At 41.5% G+C, this 21,014-nt stretch overlaps 1 protein-coding gene across 2 annotated transcripts; it reads right to left on the bottom strand.

Annotated features, from left to right (window-relative positions):
- Positions 1-238: 238 nt before the first annotated feature.
- Positions 239-20,208, bottom strand: cldn19 (claudin 19). Of its 2 annotated transcripts, none has more exons than XM_042498221.2 (5): positions 19,444-20,208; positions 11,406-11,570; positions 10,991-11,075; positions 6,586-6,732; positions 239-1,717 (listed from the first exon to the last, which is right to left on the bottom strand). In XM_042498221.2, exons 1-5 carry the CDS (start codon positions 19,664-19,666, stop codon positions 1,681-1,683), a joined length of 657 nt encoding a protein of 218 aa, XP_042354155.1. In that variant the 5' UTR covers positions 19,667-20,208; the 3' UTR covers positions 239-1,680. The 2 variants fall into 2 exon arrangements, with proteins under 2 accessions (XP_042354155.1, XP_042354146.1); XM_042498212.2 differs by having other exon boundaries at positions 239-1,186; positions 19,444-20,204.
- Between the last annotated feature and the right edge of the window lie 806 nt (positions 20,209-21,014).

The raw sequence follows: 21,014 nt of genomic DNA, 5'->3' as shown, positions 1-21,014 counted from the left end.
GCCTTGTTATCAGTTGTAGCAGTGTGAGCAAGTTAACTTTGTGAGTCCACCTTTGAGAATGTGCCACAGTCCAGTGGAGCAGAAGTGGAATTCCACGTCTGCAATTACTGAACAACAGGGTGCAAAAGAAGTATTTGAGCTGGAATGGAGGAAGGAGTGTGGGGGAGTGGGAGAAAAGTCGTGCAAGGGTGTAAAGTTAGGAAACAACTAATAAAGCACTGACTCATGACCACATTCATTTTATGTCTCTGTTTACTTTATTCTAAAAGAAACAGACAGGGGTATACTGTAAATGAGATGATACACAACACTGAGGAGGTAAATATTAGAGAAAGGAATGGAATGGTAAATAAATGCAGGCATCAGAAGGGCATTTGAACACTCCACGAACTGGTGTTCCTTAGTAAAGAAGACAACACACAGTACAGTACATCCTTCAGAGGCAATAATACAACGACTCCATCACTCACACAAATTCATATTGGCACTTAAAACAAAATGAATGTACTTGGTATATCCTCAATCCAGGCTACTTGGAAACAGGCACACAGCTTATTCCAAAGAGTGGCGTAAGGCACCGTGCTGAAGATCTATCGTGTGTTTGTCTTTGTTGTTTCATAAGTGGTACTGAAGAGAAGCTTCACATTCATTTTCAGAAATCCAACAATAGAAAAAGGCACACAGAACTGCTGGCAGAGGAACTATGGGCACACATCCCTCAGATGGGAGACTAGAAACTCAAAAACAAATGTGTGCACAAACGTGTTACAAGGCACTGTAGTAAAACATTATATATGTAGAAAAAAAAAAGAAAAAAAGAATAGTAGGTGGTATATACACCCGGGCATTTTAACATGTTATTGAAAACATACCCTGAATGACTGTCTCCCCCAAGTCAACAAAGCAGACAAGACAATGATATCGCCTTTCTCAATCCTCCTATGTCAGAAAACCTACAAAACATTTCTTTCACTTTAACAAAGACTCTAATTTATGTTGCTGCAATATGCTTGAAAGGTTGCTGTTCATAAGTTCTTTCTTTAAAGGTGTCTGCTTGTCTGTTTTGAATTCCTCAGAGAGAGGGTTTTGTCTGTTGACACAATCTAAACCATGGTAAGGCCAGAAGACTCTCCCAAACTACAAGTACTGCTCCCTTTTCTCTGGTGGGGTACTTTTAACATTTGGTCTGCAATTCAAAAGGGAAAGAAAGACACGTTTCAGTCAAAGTCCAGTCACAGTGCACAAAATAACCCAAAAGACACATTTACAAAACACCCAGAGGTCATAGGATATAAGTGAAATCATAAATCAGCGCAATAGAACCACAATGGGTTTCAACTCATTGTTAACTTTCAGCCAATGACGGGGCAGAGGAGGGTGTGGGAGGTGTAGTAGAGGGCTGCTGGGCTGAAATGGAGGAGGCCATCTCATTTTTTAAATAGAAGGTCTGATCACATCTCCTTTAAGAGTCCATATTTACAGAAAAGGCTCAGAAGGGAAAATGGGAGAAGACAGTGGTTCCCATTAGAAAAGATAAGGTGCAGCTGTATTGCTGAGGACAGGGAAATATTCTGCAACAAGAGGTCCAAATTTAGGGTCTAAGAGATAACAGGAAAAAAAGGGGGGGAGGGGGCAGTGGTTGGACAGTCGGGTAGTCCTCGATAAAAAGGCGGGGGCTGATCAGTCAGGGAAACTAGTTTCACTCAACAACTCTGCCCTGAATTAGAGGAGAGAAGAAGACATTCAGAGAAGAACAGGATTAGAGGACAGGAGGGGAAATAAGAGACACATCAAGAGCTCTCAGATTCTCACAATAGATGTGAAGCGTTAGAGGGAATGCTTGATGATTATAAAGATGATAGTTAAAACGGATGAAAAGTCAATGAGAGAAACATGAAGGTGATGCAGCTTCGTATTTAAGTACTTTACTGATATACAGTGGGTCCTCCCATTAAACTAGTCTGTCTTTGAAGCAGAAAGATGCAGATACTTTTGAAATTGGTGCCATATAAGCAGAGAAAACAGAGATAAAGCATGCTTTTGCTCAAGAGGTAGAAAACCAACTACAAGAATGCTATGCACCGTACCAGACTAAAAAACACTCCCGTTGATGGCTGACGTAATGTGGAATGGTCCATGTGAAACAATGGCAGCCGGATTTCATTTTCCAGTCAAACAGTAAACTAAAACATGTTTATGAAAACATTTGAGGGGAGAAATGTGCATAAAGTAACAGAATCTTAGTTTATATTCAATCATCGCTGCTTAGTTTGAAAGTTTTCACTGTGCAGGAAGCAGTATGGCGTCCACCTGTTCACAAACCTTCTCTATTAAAACTAAACACAGCATTAAAATATACTTCTGAAAACATAATAGGAGAAAACAGACAGTATGGTAACATCATCTTGATTTATATGCGATCAGCACTGCCCAGTTTTACCATCTGATTGGATTTCAGTCCCAGTTTGAGAGACAGAGAGAGGAGTGGGTCTGTCTTTTGAGCCAACTCTATACTCATTGATTGGCAGGCATAATGAAAATGTGGAAGTACAGTCTGTATTTGGAGCAATAGTCAAAGTGCAGGCACCAAGACAATGCCTGATAATGTAATTGACTTCATTTGGTTGTGTTTCGCTGGGCGGTAAGAGGGGATATCTAGGCACTGGTCACATGGAGGGAAGTTTACCTCAGTTTATCTACACATACTACCAACAATGTTGTGATACAAAGCTGGTTGAAAATAGCAAACCTTCAATCTCTCATCTCACTTCTGGCAACAAAAGCCATTAAGCATACTTTTAAAAATGTCAAATTATGACTTTGGAAGTTTGTTGTCTGTTCTTTGGACATAGTTTTACAGGGAGTGTTGATCACACTTGTTGAGCAATCCCTATTCAAAGCACAGCTGCTAATGACAGCCAGTGACCATTACATCCCCCTTTATTTGAAGGGTGCAAAGAATTTCCTGAAGACCTACACCCCCCCGAATCTGACAATAACAGAGCACTCCACAAACAAGTGTCTACCAAGAAGAGAGGCCGTTTGACCGGGGAACGGGTGTTTGGGGGCAATTCTAAGAAAAGTTAATGGCTTTATTATGTGGAACAGTGATGGAGCAGCTCCTTTAGAAATGCCAAAGTGATGTGAGAGCATCAAGCAGGAGCTCAAGAGCCAATTTAAACCCAGTGTAGAGTTTCCCATGCTTTATGTGGAGCGCTTTTTTAAAATGCTGCAGAATGATAATTCAAATATAGTTAAATATCACATGGTTTATTATTTACAACTCTGTATTAGGCATCATGCTAGCTTATACTTTATTGTAAAGTAGTGACATTGTGCTAGTGTTTATTAGCTTATGATCCTTCGTGAGATTATACCTGTGTGAGAAGTACATCAACTAGCTTAGATCTTAGACACTGGTTTGGTTATACAAGACATGAAATGAAGGAGTGAATGAATGTGTAATGATGGTGTTAGTGAATGGAGTATGACGTGTGACATGTCGATGAGAGCCTCCACTTTCATTCAGTGTACAGTAAATGGTGAAATGATCATTAACAGCATTCATACTCAAACTAAGCAGATACCATTTAGCAACAGTTCACCTCCAGTCCTGCAGTCACACTGTGTCTTGATGCGAAGCCTTCGTCAGCTGATTTTTGTGAAAATCAGAACTAGCTTCCTCTAGCTTCTGTCTGAGGCCTTAATTATGCAGGCCAATGAACATACCTGCTACTGTGTTATCATTTGTTTTTGTTTAATCACACAACAGCTGTCTTTATCAGGCCATAGCTACGGAGATCATGTCCACTGTATTCTCTCTGAAAAACAAAAACTATCACCTGATTCCAGGGTTTTTGGTGGACTCTGTGTCTGGCTGCCTGGTCTCCATAGCTGTGTTTTCATCAAAAGCTTTTGGTAAAGTACCTTTGGAACCAAAAGTAACACTTACAAACATGTTCCTAGACCCTAGATCTGTGTAGTGTTTCCACCACAGACAGTCCTCTTACATGTTCATGCTCCATCCAGCAGTTCTCGCTGCATTTCCTTGTTCTGAAGCCTGCAACTCGTTTATCATCCACAGAATGGGGCTGCAGGCCGAGATTTTCAGAGCAAAAAAGAGCTGACTGCAGTGAGTCTCTCTCTATGGGATTTTAATATAGCGGGTTTGTGCATTGACACCTTGTCAGACAAAAGAAGGGGTTTAGTGCTGTTGAAGCACACAGGAACAATGCTCAGCCAAGTTTTTTCTTCAAGTAAGGATTAGGATATATGCAGTTCACATAATCTGGTCGCAACAAATATTTTTTTTTTTAAATGCTTGAAGATCCACTCATTTCTAAAAGTGTCTGTCATCCAAGAGCAACGATTGAAGCAGTTGGAATGGTCATAGATGTCATATTAAAATTTAAACTAATGGTTTCATGTCGTCATGTCATGCATTGAGTAACATTACAAGTAAATGTTCCAGTTTATGGCCCAATGAATAAAAATTTTTTTCTCAGTGCTGCTAGAGGCTGCAAAGATCCTCTCATTTTACAGTTTGAATTCACTAATATATGAAAAACTTGTCATGAACAGTGATGAAAGCAGCCACAGCTCAGCCCTGAGCACAGTGTTGATCATTTACTGACCAGTCAACAGACTGCAGTGTTTCTAGCTCCACCTTTTAGTAGGTCTTCCAATAGAGGGGTGACGAAAAAAGGAACCGTTACAAAGGTCCTAACGGTACCATCCACAACTTTTCACTACATGTGAACTACATGAAACTACATGTGCCTCATGCCTGTCCTCCTTGCTGTTTGGTTTGTAAGTAAGTTTGAGCAGGAGAAATAAGTGTCCTCTGTGATCAGGGCCTGTCTGACCTGTGGTCCTGGGTGTACAAGCAAACCTCAGTTTGTCCCACAGCTCATGTCTTCCAAATTTTTGAACAGTGATCTGGGGCTCAGCCTTTACACAACATGACTGCAGCAGTGGAGTGTGAACACACAAAGCAATATGAAGGTAAAACACAGATGCAGCTCCAACCAGGAAGCATAGGACATGCTAATAAAAGTTGAGCAAGTTTTGCAGTCTCAGTGGTTTTAGCTCCATGTCCATTTTCTGTGGGTATCTGCTGCGATACACCTTACATTTGCCCTTCAGTGTTTTCATTTGTTTCTCTTTCTTTTTCTTCTCTAGAGTGGATGACTCAGAGTGAGTCACAATTTTTGGTGTCAGATTTAACAGCTGCACTCAATTTAAGATAATGAAATAATGACATTTAAGGTTTTTACACACCGACGGCATATTTTTTCCATGCATATTAATTCTCTACCAAAATATTTCATCAAACTGTTGCTTTTTTCATGATTACTGTAACAAAAGCATACATATAACGTGGTGGGAGCTTTAATGCCACGAATGAGGGCAATAACCAATCTAATTGCACCTATACTTATTAGGATGACAAGACAACAACATGAACACTTCATAGTTGGAACCATAGACTATATATAACATGACAGCTCCCCAATAGTGAAGCCAAGTTCATAAATGTGAACTTGCATTCAGTGGTGCTGCTCGCACTTGGTTGGATGGGTGTATGGGTGGGAAACTTGATGCCGCAAAGATCGCTACTGTGCAGACTCTGGTTCTGAATGATGGCAAGATGGCAGCGGCTATATCCCGTATATTTAAGCTTCACTTCTGTACAGTGGGGGTAGGTAGAGACCAGGCCCCAAGGAAGTTTGCCAGGCCTTGATGCCAATTTCTGTAGCAGCCAAACAACGGTACTGCAACATCTGGGGTCCATTATAATGCCATTGGGCCCAAAAAGACTTTTTCACAATGACTTACAGGGGATCGAGATAGGAGAAAGCGGAAAGAGACATCTATAAATTAGTAGATACTTTTTTTTTCTTTTTTTTTTTAGCATGACAAGCCCCACAAAATAAATCTTTTCACAGTCTTATACAGTCTGTGGTTGGAACTAAGATTTTTATTGTGTGCCTTTCACAATAGAAGCCCTAGATATATACACTGCTCAACTGTTTACCAGAACCGGAACTCACAAAGAGAATTTAGGCTATGCAAGCAACTGACCTCAGACAGATTGCCAGATGCTGCTCAGGGGCAATAGAATCCCATTATTTATCGTAAATTTGCATCATTATCTTGCTGTTATGATAGTTTTGAAGCAGAATATTTGCAGGCGATCATTTTACATTTTCATGTTGTTAATTCATCATACCCCCGGTGTGTAAAGGTCTGAAGGCACATGGAAGGTTTCCATTAATAATTGCAAGCCTTATGTCATTGTAAAAATAAGCTTGATGATGACATGAAATATATAAGATGTGTGCTCACAGATAATTTTTAAAAGTTTGTCCTTTTAGCGACCAAAATACATGTGTGTGTACTGTATGAGTGCCTGTGTCTGCACATGTATGCACATGTACATGCCTGCAATGATTGCATGTGTGTACACTTGATAGTCTTGTGTTGTTTTAGCAGGTTTAATTTGAGGAAAAAGGGGGTGGTGCCAAGCGTGTCCGATGCTCTCTGTTTGGGTGGCTGCTGGAAGGGGGTGGGGTTTACACGTACTCCCTGGCTGTGGAAGGCTGTGATTGGCGATAATATTGCTGCCCTCGCATATCGTCTTTAGAGCAGGAGCAGCACAGCAAGGAGCCACCCAGGACAGTCAGACTGGCTGCCGCCCAGCCCACAAACAGGGCAGAGCCGAACTCATACCTGAGAGAGAACGAGAGATGAAAAAAGTTTTAAAGAGGACAGCCAAAGAGTACCCCAGGAATGAGTCCTAGAAACCAAAGATGAGTTAGCACTTAGCACGTTTGGTTCCCTCGTCTCAAAGTCAATGTGTTTTGTGAATGTGTTTTTGATTAGAGGCCTGAAGTAAGCTCTTAACACAAGCTGAAGAGACTTCTTTATAAAACACATCAGTAAATACCCCCTGTGAACTTTCAAGGTTTTATGTGTCTTAAAAAAGGCAGTTGTTAAAAAGTGGCTAATGTCATCATGCCACACCAAGCCGAGAAGATTTTACGGCCTTGTAGCATTGTTGTTGTGACTGTAGAGTAGTTTGTTTATGGCCTAACGTTAGTTTAGTACATTTTGTCATGTTTACTTGGTAATATTATCCTGCTGAACAAAGTATGATAAAATTTGTGAGCTTGTTTTCTGCAAATTCCAAAATCCAATAAAAAAAAATCCCACAGGCTTTTTGATGAGGGAAACAGGGTGACGCAAAGGTCAACATTGGCCTACAAAGAAACATCAATCCTGGAGCACTCTATAGAGTAGCCTATGGCTGTGGGTGTCAGAGCTTTTACTGTTTTCACTGCCTTCAAAATGTTATCATGATTGGCTCCCACTCACTGCAAATCAAAAAGGAAAGGAAGGAAAGGAAACCTTTACAATTTTGGCTCTTAATCTGTAGCTCTCCAGCCTCTAAAAGGATCCTGGTCCTCATGTAATACTTTTCAACTCTCAGAATGTATTCTGCAGCACTGAATGACCTATTGATAATGCAAGCCCTGAACTGCTGTGATTCTAACCTTACAGCAATGATTTAGACTGGAGGTTTTTAAATGGTAAATGGACTGCACTTGTATTGCACTTCTCTAGTCTTCTGACCATTCATTCACCCATTTACACACACATCCCCACACTGATGGCCAGGGCTACTGTACTTGGTGCCACCTGCTACTCAGTTTTGCTTCTCAGTATTCATAGGCACTCACACTCCAATGGTGCAGCATCGGAAGCAATTCGGGGTTCAGTGGGCAGGTTTCCATTACAGATTTGCACAAAACTTAAGGGATATTTTTTAAAATTTTGTTAAATCACAGTTGATAGATGACTGTGTTTCGTCAGTGATCTTCTGCAACTTCTCAGACGATAACATGCCAAGAAGCATGGTGATGTATGTTCAGAACAGTGGCAACTCGATTTCTATTGCAGCCACCACACTAGCCATCATTATTTCCAATCCAAGTTCCAGCCACATAAGTGTGTTATGTGAGCAATAATGGAAAGGCGAGCCCCTTATACGTGGGATCGACAATGTATGAGGGATTTCTTGGAGGCGATAGTCCATGATTTCACAGATGAATTGTGGATTAAACATTTCTGGATGATCCACTAAACTTTTAAAGAGGTGAGTGGCTGCAATAACACCTCTTGTAGCTCCTGCTGCATCATGAGGGAGCCAGTTCCTACTGACAAGCACATAGCCATAGCATCATGTATCTATAAAAGCCAAAAAAAGGGTTTCCATTGCAGTTTTGCCAAATATAGCTTTTTCAAATCACCTAAAATATCACCTCATATGAGTGTAAAAACTTTCTTGCAATAAATGTTTTTTGAAACTGACATGTTTCCGTTAAACACATTTTAAATTCGCATGTGCAATTTATACAGTTTGAGGATAATAGAAACCTGCCTAGTGTCTTGCCCAAAGATACTATAGCATGTTGACTGAAGAACTGGGGATTAAATCGCCTACTTTATGTTAACTTTATTTAGCCTACTGTTTTCCTCTTGTTCTGGAATTATTTTTTCATAAGGCAAACACGGTACTGTGTTTACATGACAGTATGCAATGTTCCATGTTCAACACAATTCCAGACAGTTAAATAGAGGTTAACCCAGTAGATTGTTGCGTGTTAATCCTGTGGCTAAACCTCCCGCGGATAATTTGGTAGTTGTTCGATTACGTAAACAAACTGGCAATATTTGCCCAATGCCAGTTTCATACAAAGTGGAATGTATGCAGAAAAATGCCTATTTTTCAGCCAATATAAATAATAATGACAGTAAGAATTAAATGGTAAATGTGGATGCTAAATAAAATGTGTCACATTTACCATCAATTATTAACAAGGCTCATATCTATGCTTGACATAGAAAATTCCCTTTCCTTTCTTTCTGAGAGCATTTGAGGGGCCAAAAAACTGTGATCTAAAGCAAAGGATAGGAACCAATTGATAGCCCAGGATAGTATTTGCTTAAATCACTGAACTCAATAGGCTTATATTTGAGATAGGCATCTATATAGGACAAGCTTTTAATTCCTTTCATAAATAACTGTTGCTCAGCAAAGACGGAAATACAGTCAAATTATTTATTTAAACTTTTGAGACCTCAGCACATTGGTTTTACTTTATTCCAAAACATGGGACAAAAGTAATAAGCAACAAATAAACCTAAATATAGAATAGAAATAGCCTGAATCTGTGAAAAGCAAAAGAAAATTAACTGAAAATCACATATTTATATGCGCAGCTAATTAACTTTATCTCCAGCAAACCAATTTTATACATCCAAAGGTCTTCTTTAAAAATTAACTGCATGCTAACCAGACCCAGCTTCTAATGGACACAAACACGCATTTATTTGTCAAAATTTGAAGCCACAGCCAGTTTGTAAAAGGGACTGTGTTTACTTGGGACTAGGCTAGGGCTGGGCAATAATTCGATTTTATCGATTAATTCGAATTTGTGGTTCAGGGCGATTTTTAAAAATGAAAATCTTGATTTTCGCCTCTGCCACACCTTCCCAAAAAAGACAGTCTGGTCATTCATTTGATACTGGTTTTGGTTGCGGTTTCAGATCTTGAACAAACCAGCCTGCTGCAAAGATTATTTAAAGGCTGTTACAACTAAAGGCAGCAGCACAACTACTTTGTTTCATCATGTCAAACAGAGACAGTACCCCAGGGGGACAATGTGTCTCACTCTGAGATGCACGAGACCGTGTCAGCCTACAAACAGCTGGTAAAAAGCAGCCAACATTAGTGGAAGCATTTTCCCGCTGTATCCCGTATGACAGGACAGCGACCCGCTACAATGTGAAGGAGACTATAGACCCCCCGCCAGGCCTAAACGTTAGCGTTGGTAGGATGGCAAAGTTCACTTTATCTTTCTCCTTAGGAGGTAGGAAGCCAACTTGCCAACCCTCCCGATTTTCCCGGGACATCCCCGTTTTTCCCGGCCCTCTCCCGGTGTCCTCCAGCCGTCCCATCTCTCCCGTAATTCTACCGATTTAGCCCCCCCGAAAACGCACATAATCTCCAAGGAGGACCGGGATTTACGTCTGGCCCAATATACGAAAGAGGGGAATTTGACGCAATATCCAACAGCACCTGGTTAGAGAGTATATACTGAAAATGCACAAAATGTATTGCTATTGATTTGTTTTTATGAAATGTGCCTGAATACAGACTGTGAGCCAGATGTGCAGCTTCTGCCACACATTCCGTTCCGAGCCAAAGTAACTGAGACCAAGAGATTAATTTTACTATTTTCAAAGACTGACAAAAAATGTGCCTAATAAAAACAAACATCACACCTGGCTGATCACACCTGACTGATCACACAGCTGATCGATACTGCCTTGCATTGATTTCACCCATTCTCTAAATTGGCTGTTGGCAGCTGAGGAAGAAGTTATGCTGTTCTCTAAACCCTCAATGTAACTAATATAGACGAGCGCAGGTGATGTAGAATCACTAAAAGCTGTTACTGATGCAGTCGCTGCATATAGCTAAAGATAGGATACAAATTAGTTCATGTAAATATGTTTTGTGAAATTACTGCAGCCTTCAGTGTTTAAGACAAGTTTGCAGCTTGCACTTTAACTCCTAAGGGGAAATTCAGTTTACTATATTAACAGAAGGAAATTCACTTTGCCTTTAATTTCTATTGCTAAAATCAAAAGCAAAGCTTGTTTTCAGTAATTTCTTTGTAATTTGTAGTTTGTTTTAAAGAAGGAAAAAAACGATTAAAATCATTAATCGGGTTAGGTGTGAAAGAATTGGGAGATTCTATTTTTAGGGCATATTGCCCAGATCTAGACTAGGCTTTAGGCAGTATATGAAGTTTTATGGTATATATATATATATATATATATATATATATATATATATATATATAAAATCTCCTGTCTGAGTTGAGTTTGCACAGAGTTTGTCAGCAGTCATTTTACACACCTGGCGTTGGGCGGTGTGTTTGGATTGAAGAACTGATAGGACACCTGAGTGGCGTACCAGGACACAGACACCAGCGTACACAGACCTGTGGAGGGACAACAGATTAATACGAGTGCATAAATTCTGTGTTTCAGTTAAGCCTGTGAGCTTTCACTGCAGTTCCAACAATACACCAATGAATTGGAGAATCCGTATTTAGTTAATTTTCTCCCCTGGGCTTGTGGTTTATGTCTGAGTTCAGAGACTAATGCCTCTAAAATGACCACTTCCTGTTTACAGCAGGGACTCTAATTACAGAAAAGGCCCCCAGTGAGAGATTTTGGCTAGAAAAATGTTCTTGCTTAATGCAGTGGTTGTGGGAGATACTGCAGATTATTATTGGCTGCATGAAGAGAACACAGAGCTGAAAGCCCACCTGCGAGCAGGAAGAGAGTTCCTCCGGTCACAGCGATGCGGGTTTTGGTGGCTGGGTTGTTATCTCCCACCTTAGTGCACTTCATGCCCACCACGCTGACGATGATGCCGATAAAGCCCAGCAGGACTGACACGACCATAAGGGCCCGACATGTCTGGATGTGGACTAGATAAAGAAGAGGACAGGAGGAGGCAAGGTTGCAGAGCAAAGAGTAGTGATACAACAGAAGATATGGAAGACAGGGAGGAGAAAAATATAGAAGAGGAGAGGGAAGGAAATGATGAGGAGATAAGAAAACAGATTCTTTTAGTCCATCACTTGGAATAAAGAGCAAATTTCTGGACATGAACACTTTAACACCTGGACTGACATCAGTTTTCTTGTGCTGCATTCAGAAGCCTTTCATTATTTAAAACTCTGACACCTGAGAAAATCGGTTTGATTTCTTTCAAAAACAAAGGGGAAAAATACATGATGATCATTTTTTAACACTTTCTCATGGAAAAAAAACTAAACAAACTACTTTTTTGCTTCTTTTCTAGTAATTTTCTGGTAACTTTTTAACAATTTCTTGCTATTTTTTTGGCCATGTCACTGATCACCCTCTTTCCATGTTTTTATAAACAAAAATCAAGCCAAGTTTCTCAGGCATCAAAGGGTTAAAATGATGATTATAAAGGAATGAAGCTGCACACGCCGTGCAGGGCTGAGGGGAGACCACATGCATTTCTGACAGAAAGCTCATTAGGGAGAGTCCACCACTGTCCTATTTTCCAGCAGGGTAATTCCATCTTTTTTCTTTTCCAGAGGTGACTTTGTCGGCCAAGCTCTGGGACCTTAAATGATCCTGTAAATCTTCTCCAGTGCAACTTTGCCTTCTCAAAAATCTAATGTGCTGCCTACACAGGCCTCAGCGCACACATAACTTAGTGGGAGGAACATATTTACACACACAAAAACAAACACATATATGTAGAAATACACAATATCTGCACACACACAATGACTGTAGGTGGAACAGACACAGATGAAACACACAAGTGTCCCTCTCACACAGAGCAGCTGTAGGAGGGCCCGCTTTACATGTTTCACACAGTGGGATTAGTGTGGCTTTGTCACAAAGCAAGATTGTTTTCACGGCGCTGTCGCCACAGCGATCAGACACTGCTGCCTCAAACACAGCCGCTCACAAATGTGTTAACGTGGAAGAAATGCTGAGCGCTTAATGATACTGTCAAAGTTCTGATGGAGAGTGTCTTGTTTACAACAGTGAGGAGATTGTTGAAATCCCAGCAGCAACGGAAAACAAGCAAAGTCCCATATCCTGATTCTGATACCAGGATGAAGCTGACAAATATGGTATTTAAAGTAAACATAACAGAGCCTTTCATACGGGTTTATCAGCCGGGGGCACAGGAATTAGCCTCAAATAACAACAACTTCAAGTGTAAGCCAGTGTTTATACATCAGGAGAGAGGCAAGAATCAAATGAGACCAAAGCGACAAACACCCCATCACTGAACAGACTGCAGCAGGAAAAACCATCAAAAAGAATCGTTTACTCAAGGTCCCCTGACTAGATCTTTTTCCAGGGATTTTATTTCTTTTTCTTTTTTTTTTTTTTGTAAAACTACTGTTTCCAAAGTTAAGAAGCGCCTTTCAAGATCAATAACATGGAACAGAATAGACCAGAAAGGATCAACGTCAAAACGTCTTTTTCGAGGTCAAGAAATAACTTGTGTAAAATTGAACAGAATAGAATACTTTAACAAAAAAACATAAATTAAGCTTAAAATGTATTCTTTTTTGTGAAGCTTTCAAAGTGTCTAGAGGACCTTGACTTAAGATTTTTATTTCAGACAAGTGTTTCAAGGTCAAGCTTTAACTTTCACTCTCAACTAGAATAGTGTAGCAAAATAAACTTAACTCAAGGTCCATTTTTGTGCTTTATTGTTTTTGTTTTTTTAGAATTGTCAATAGCATCTCACAGAAGGAAGAGTTTTGTCTTAACAAAGTATTGTTTCCAAGTTCAGTTATATAATTAGAATAGACTAGAGTAGAATAAAGAGAATTTGCTAAACTAAAATCGTTTTGCTTTTTTCAGAGCTTTCACTCACATGCATGGTCTTTAAGGCTGTGGTGGTGTGGGGCTCGCAGTCAGACCAATAGCACTTATGTCAAATGATTGTTGTTGATTGTTGTCGAATGACTGTCAAGAACCAAATGTCATGCTAAACTAGAATATTAGAGAAAGTGACTTTATGCGTGAGAATAAAGAAAAAGACTTGAAAAGGAGCTGTGGAGCCACAGCTTGAACAGGGACCCGAGTCATCATTTGTCACTGTGACAGAAATACACACCCCATCATTCATGGTGCAACAGTGAAGCAGCAGCTCAGAAGCTGATCTGAAGGGACTCGTGATGGGTGAAAATCTTTGAAGTCTGATTTATGGCTCCAGACCTTCTTTTGATGGATTCTCTGAATAGTCTTCAACAGAGAGAGGTTTGATTTGCTTTTCTTTCATCCTCTCTGAGAATTCCTGTTTCTGTGTCTTTGTGAGGGCTTGCAGAGGTTCAAGTCGACGCTCAGACCACTTTCAATTGGTGACAAACCAGAGGGGCATTTGGGGGCCTTTGGGGTAAAGGAAAGGCTAACAGGAGGGAGGGAGGGAGGGAGGGAGGGGAGGCTGGCTCCCCCCCGCCCTCTCTGTCCAGTGCCAGGGTTGGCAGTGCCAGCCACTAGCTTTCAATGAGTATGTGTGCTTACCGCCGTGTGTGAGAGTGGGCACTGTAAGGTCCCATTGTGAGGTCACTTGTGACTCTGTCATACGTAATAGCTGTTCACCCACTCACTGCACAGCCATCAGACTAAAGTCATGCTGGACAACTCCGGCCCTTCACTTCAAAATCCGAGCTCATGCTCACTAATTTGATGTTCCTAACTGTATTACCATGCGCTATTTGGTAAACATCTACTTCTACTACCAGTTCTCTTAGGATAATTGTAAAACCACCCTGCTTTAACGCTTGGAAATAAAGGTATTAATTAGAACCATATAAGGTTCTTCAGCTAGGAGAACCCTTTTGGTTTCTCAAAGAACCAACTGGAACCTTTTCAGAGGGATCTATCAAGAACCTAACATAAAGGGTATACCTAAAACCATCTGTGAAAGTTTCCACCCAGAACCTCCCATAAGAGGTTCTGGGTGGTTCTACAGAGAACCCTTCTGTGGTATACTGGTTTCAACCAGGGCCCTCACTGGGGGTTTTATACAGAACCTTTCCACCTTCTACAGCTGCTAGCAAAAACCCACCCAGGAGGTTCTACCAAGAACCTATTTATATTCCATGGGCTTCTTCTAGAACCCACCCTGGGATTCTACCAAGAACGTTTTTATTTCAATGGGTTTTATCTAGAACCCTAGTAAAAATAGTAATTGATTTGATTACCCATAGGTATCTCTCCCATGAATTACGGTTTCAGTTCTTAATAAGACCTGTAGACTTACAAAGAACCCTTTTTTTTTTAAAAAAAAAAAAAAAAGGGTTCTTTGGAAGCAAATGGTTCTGGGTAGAACCTCAGTCCTTCAGGATGAACCCTTTTGGAACCTTTATTAAGAGTGTACTGAAGTGAAAGTAAACAGGGAGGTTCCCTGTTTGGGTGGCTGTGGCTCAGAGTAGAGCCAGTCGTCCTCTAATCGGACGGTCAGTGGTTCATTCCCCAGCTCCTCCCGGCAACATGTCTAAGTGTCTTTGGGCAAGATACTGAACTCCAAATTGCTCCCGATGCTGCGTCATCGGAGTGTGAGTGCATAAAAATGATTACTGATTAGCAGGTGGCACCTTGTACAGTAGCCTCGGCCACCAGTGTGTGAATGTGTGTGTGAATGTGACGTGTAGTGTGAAAGCACTTTGAATGGTCAGAAAGACTAGAAAAGCACAATACAAGTACAGTCCATTTACCATTTACCATTCCCAACCAGTCAAGACTAAACTCTTAAAGCCAGCAGCGAGACAGATAGAAAAGAGCTGCTGTTAGTGTTCATTGTGTGGGCACACACATTCCTCTGGACAGGATCACACCAATTTCACACAGTATGTTTGCTACTGTGAAGCTATTATTGACCGTCATGATTAAACCTGAACACTAACCCATAGCACATACATTTCCAGGATAAGTTTGGTGATATTCTGCTGTCAATAGATTTCATGAATCCAAACCCAAAGTAAATGTATCTATGAACAGGTAGAGTGTGTGTATCAAAGCCTAATACATCTTATTTCTCTATGTCATAGAGCTCCAACAACGATTAAAAACACACCAGTGAGCCACAATGTTGCACTGGGTGACATGTTCCTGCATACCCATGAACACACACACTGTAGTTTATTCTGACTCAGTCCCACACACCCTCCTGCTGCCACAAATACTCACCAGAGCACTGGTGGACACAAATGTGGACTCATACAATGCTGGAAATAGTCTCCAACAAATGCACTATTTCCTACTGTTTAAGTAACAATTTTTATGAACTGCAGTTCTGTCTCACACAGGCTCCACCCTCTACTGGTCTCCTCTAATAACAGCACACTTTCACACACTGAGAAAAACACAAACATAGCCAGCCAATCGGGACGTGCCTGCCTGAGTGCGTGCAAACCCCACAATATATAGGGAGGCAGATTAATGCCACCAGACATCCTTGTTCCCTTCAGCAATGTCAAGTAGCAGACTGCTTGTCTTTCGACCCCTGCAAGGTTAGGCCAAAGCTCCACCTGGCTTAGCTTCTTACCACCTGGGCTAGCTGCTTCATGGAAGAAGAATTAGGCGGCTAGCTATGTTAATGCTTTTCTCCGTGTGTGAATGTGCAACACACTCTCATCCCAAGTTGTCACATGTTACCATTTTGCAGTGAACTTTCTGGTCTACATATTGTGTTTCAGGTATTCTCCTGCGTCTATTGTGTATGTTCTGTCATTCCAGGGATGGTTGGGATAAGGGGAGGGAGGCACATGGTTAGGTGTAGAAAAACCCCGTCACACTCAGACAGGTAGCAAACACTGGACTCCTGCATCAAGGTCCGGAATTTGTTTTACCTAGCCACCACCCCTCCTGCTTGCTCTCACGCTCCTTATATTACGGCAGCATTTCGACCTGACACCATTTCATGTGGACACAGCAGGTGTCGTCTGGCCGTCTGGCCATCTGCCAGTGTATACACACCGTGACCAGTTGTGTCTGGCAGCGTTCTTACATTATCATCATACATTACATCATCCAGCGGCATTTAATGCACAACTTTTGGCTTTGCAAACTTACACCAAAAACACTGTCAAAGTGGCACTATTTTGTGGGTTTGGAATGAGAACGGGCTGGAGTGCAAGCTTATAATTAGAGAAGTACTACCCAAAGAGTGTTACTAGGGTTACAATATCGTAACCTTCTTTACCAGCTGTTTTAGAAAATTGATGAGTCTTTCTTCAAAGTATATTTTAATGATTTTTAGAAATTTTCAGTCTTCAGTACAAACCACTGTGCAGTGTCTTTATCAAACTAAATCCCAAGCTGCACTCAGCAAGCAAAATTACACTTTACATGAATATACATTGCAGAATCAGAGACAAAGTTGACAAATAAGGGACACATATCTGTCAAGTTTAACACCAAAGTGAATGCAAGGTAATTTTGTGAGTGACAGGACATGTTGGCAGAGGCGGATCACGGTGTCGTTAATATCACACTCAGGTGTTGGTGGCTTTGCAGAGCTGTCCTTTCAGCACCACCAGCCACATTCTTCACATTCTCACAACAACAAGCAGCCCTCTCATCTGATCATCATCTCCAAGCAAACAACCTGCAGCAGATCCAACAGTTTCCAGTCCGGCTGCTTGGCCACATCAGTGGAGCGCAGCACAGTCTGGTGAACAATTATAGCCTCCATCACATGCTGCTCCTGCTGCGAATGCAGCCGGGAAGGAGAGCTCCTTCACCTTAAGCTCCGTGTTACCGTTGGATCGAACTAACACCAGAAGGCCGCGGTGCCTTCTATGACCCCGCACACATGATTGGAGGCTGATCTGCTGTGTTTCATAATGTGTCTGAGAAAACACCTGAATAAACCTGTGATTGATCAAGAATGCTGGTCACGACTTTTCACCACTGTGTTCATTCAGAGGTGCATATATTTACCCTTCAGAGGAGTTTCCTCAGTTTTGTCTTAAGCATGCACTCACTGGGTTTGTAAATGGACAAACGGAACAATGTGCGCGTGTGGGGAAGACAGTGCGCATTCTGGGAATATCTCTGGTGTTTGGCTCAACACTGGCCTTTTCTTCTCCTAACAGCCCCTATTCATCCACAAGGACAATACGCTGTTCTTACTGCTGCAATGAACCAAAGGAGATGGGAGATCAGCTCGGGCACCCGGCAGACACAACGCCACACAGAGTGTTTTGATATAATGACTCACTAAGACACCAAAATGTTTGCAAAGGGCCTCATTTGTTGTTTCAAGGCAAGTGTGCCACAGCAGGAACCATAAGCACATCAGTCTCCAACCACAAAGAAAAACAGACACGCTCAAAGTGCTCAATTGTTTCACAAAAAAATGACTTGTGACCGAGCCCACCCCCTGTAGTCTGTCATTAGAATCTCTAATAGGATGACTGAAGCAGACAGTAGATGAATGGATTCCTATAATCTGTCTGCCATTAATTATGAGTCACTGGCTCCTACTTACAGATTGGAGATGGCAGCAGGCTCATATTCGCAGCTAATTTATGTCTGAAACCCACATTCCAGACCCCCTCCCACTCCTCACACATTATGTTTCATGATGTTTTGGAGTTTTAATTAAACGTCATTACAGATTGGAACAGCAGCATTTTAAGTGAGATTTACAGCTTCTGAATTGAATGTGTCCCAGATAGCAAGGGCTTGGGGACTTGTTTTCCTGCTGTTTTTGCTGCTGATTATTACGTGTGGCAATATTAAGGAGCCAGCTACAATAACTGTTGTAATTTGTATCACAACAGCATGGATATTTGTTCAGTATAAGTGAAATTGAAGGTTTTCAGCAAATCCTTCTTTTGACAGCCTGGCTGATGAAAAGTCACACAGAAGTGACTTATCAAGTTGATTTTTAAACAATATTTAATGAGAGCAGCCAAGAAATAAAGAAAGGAATATAAGAATATAGTGTGAGGTGTTATTAACCCTTTAAAATCCCTTTGTTGTTTTTTAAGATAGACAAAGTTTTCTCCATAAATTCAAGGCAACAAGGCATGATTAATTGATATCTAAATGGTCATTTTGTGGGAGAAGTATTCCTTTAACATAATGATTCATCAGTGCTGTCATCACAGTGTAATAAGTCACTATAAAGATGGTCTGAAGTAAAGAACCTTTGAACCTCTCCAGCCTGTCAGTCTGAGAAACAAGTTTCCCTTTTGTAGAAAATGAAACTAGTAAAAGACTACAAGAAAATTATCTGAAAACTTGTTTTAAAAAAAATCTAAATCTACTAATTCCTTGCAATTTGTGAAACATTTTCTTTCAAATTGCTCATTGCCTTTTTCCTGTGTATTCGAAAGAAATTACATCAATGTGTTCAGGGCTCACAAGTTCAAATACTTTGTGGAAGGCATTAGAAAGAAGCGCAAGAAAATTGAGGTCACTCCAGGTTTCAAAGGGTTAAAAGAACTAAGGAAACTTTTCATGGTGATGCTTTACCAGCAGATTATTTTCTTACTTAAGCCTAAACTGCTTTTCATCAGACAAATGATCCAGTGAATCTCACTTAATCAGCTTCATGGTGCCTCATCAACCAACTTTGATTTTTGCACATTTGTCATATCATGTTTCCTATTTTCTAATAATCACAGACTCACAGTATGCTTATATGAGCATAGCAATAATTTAGGAAGAAGTTTGACCCAACAGTCAAGAAGTACGGGGATTACAGTAACAGCCAGTGAAGGCACAGGCCACTACAATTCAGTCAGTTTTTGTCGAGCCAAGTTCAAACATGGTACTCACTGTCCAGCGAGAGCATGGAGTCAAAGATCTTGCACTGCACCTGTCCTGTACTCTGCGAGGCGCAGCTCATCCACAGCCCCTCGTACAGACCCACGGCCGTGATGATGGCATCGCCAGCATACGATGACTGCTTCCACTGGGGCAAGGCAGTGGTGGAGATGATGCCGATCCAGCCACCCAACGCTAGGAAGTAACCCAACAACTGGAGACCTGAGTTGGCCATCCTGCTCTAGCTCTGTCACTGTACCTGTGTCTGATCTCACTCTGTCACTCTCTGTTTCACTTGCAGCAGCTTTTTGTTCGGGGGAGTCCTTGTGGACACACCTGTAGCAATCCTGTCACTTATTTCACTTTTCTCTTCTCTATCTGGTCCCTCTGAGCATCTCCCTCTGCCTCTCTGCTTTAACTCTCATCTGAAGAACTCTTTTTCTCCTCGTCTCTAATGTTCCTCTTTTGAGCTCTCCAAGTCCTGTACTGTTTTTTTTTTCCAGTCAGCTGGGACGATGAGTTGATGTCTCCCCTGAGAACTGTCCTGTCTGATTCCTTGGATTCTCTGGGGCTCAGTCACAGTGGAAGAAAGCCTTTTTGCTGGTCAGTGTTTCACTTCATCAAGCATCGTCGCTGGGCTGCCTCACTCTCTGCATGGCTTCTCCTACTTCTCTCTCTCTCTGCTGCTTGCTTATTTTCCCCCTCTACAATCTTTCCATCTGTTCCAGGCTCAAGTGGTTCAATGAGGGGTAGCAGAAAAAAAGTAAAAGGGGAAAAAACAGAACGTGAATGCAAAAAGTCCTTACCGGGCTGACCACAGAGGGATGGGGTGAAGGGCGAGCATGTGATTGGACTCCTCTGTGCTGTGGGAACGCCTACTCGGACGGAAGAGGGACGGGCTGGCTGGGGGAAAAGCACTGTTTCAAACATAGGAAAAGAACAAGAAAAAGAAGTATAGTAGCTCAGGAGGGAAAAAGCAGAGGTATAGTCATAATGACAGGTTGTTTATGAAAATTAATAATTACGCATTTCTAGCAAAAATGTTTTCGATCCAGTTGAATCAGTATCTTAATCATTCAACCAAACCCTGTGACAAACCCTCAGCATGTTGTCTCAGCATGGTTTGGGTGCATTGATCCTTTAAAGGTTTACCGCCGCTGCTGGAGGTGTGGAGGAGGTGGTGGTAAAGTGCGACAAACACACGTAAATCAGCATCTAAACAATGCCAGGCTGAAAAGACGTGTCACATCCAGACAGGATCTCTGGAAATTATGGGCCGCCGTGGAAAGCCTCCCTCATCACCATGGCAACCACGACAAATGAAGAGAGAGAAAGAGAGAGAGGGAGCGAGAGTTCACCCGACTGTACATCCTTACGAGCTGCAAACGCAGACGCACTCCAGTCTTTTGTCTCTCAGAGTGCAGAAAGCTGTTTTCCCACAGTCGCACGCCGATCACCGCTGCTTCAGCTCCGCTCACTGCATTACCTTCACTTCACTTCAGACTAACTCAATCATTCTATTCTGCCAATTACACTGTCCACACACTCTGTCCCAGAGACACGTCCGTTTTCTCACATCTGTA

This window comes from Plectropomus leopardus, chromosome 2 (genome assembly GCF_026936395.1).
Source record: "Plectropomus leopardus strain MGB_pleo_1.0 chromosome 2, ASM2693639v1, whole genome shotgun sequence".
Taxonomy (NCBI): Eukaryota; Metazoa; Chordata; class Actinopteri; order Perciformes; family Serranidae; genus Plectropomus; species Plectropomus leopardus.
The sequence above is the reverse complement of the archived record's forward strand: the minus strand, read 5'-3'. Positions and strand labels throughout refer to the sequence as shown.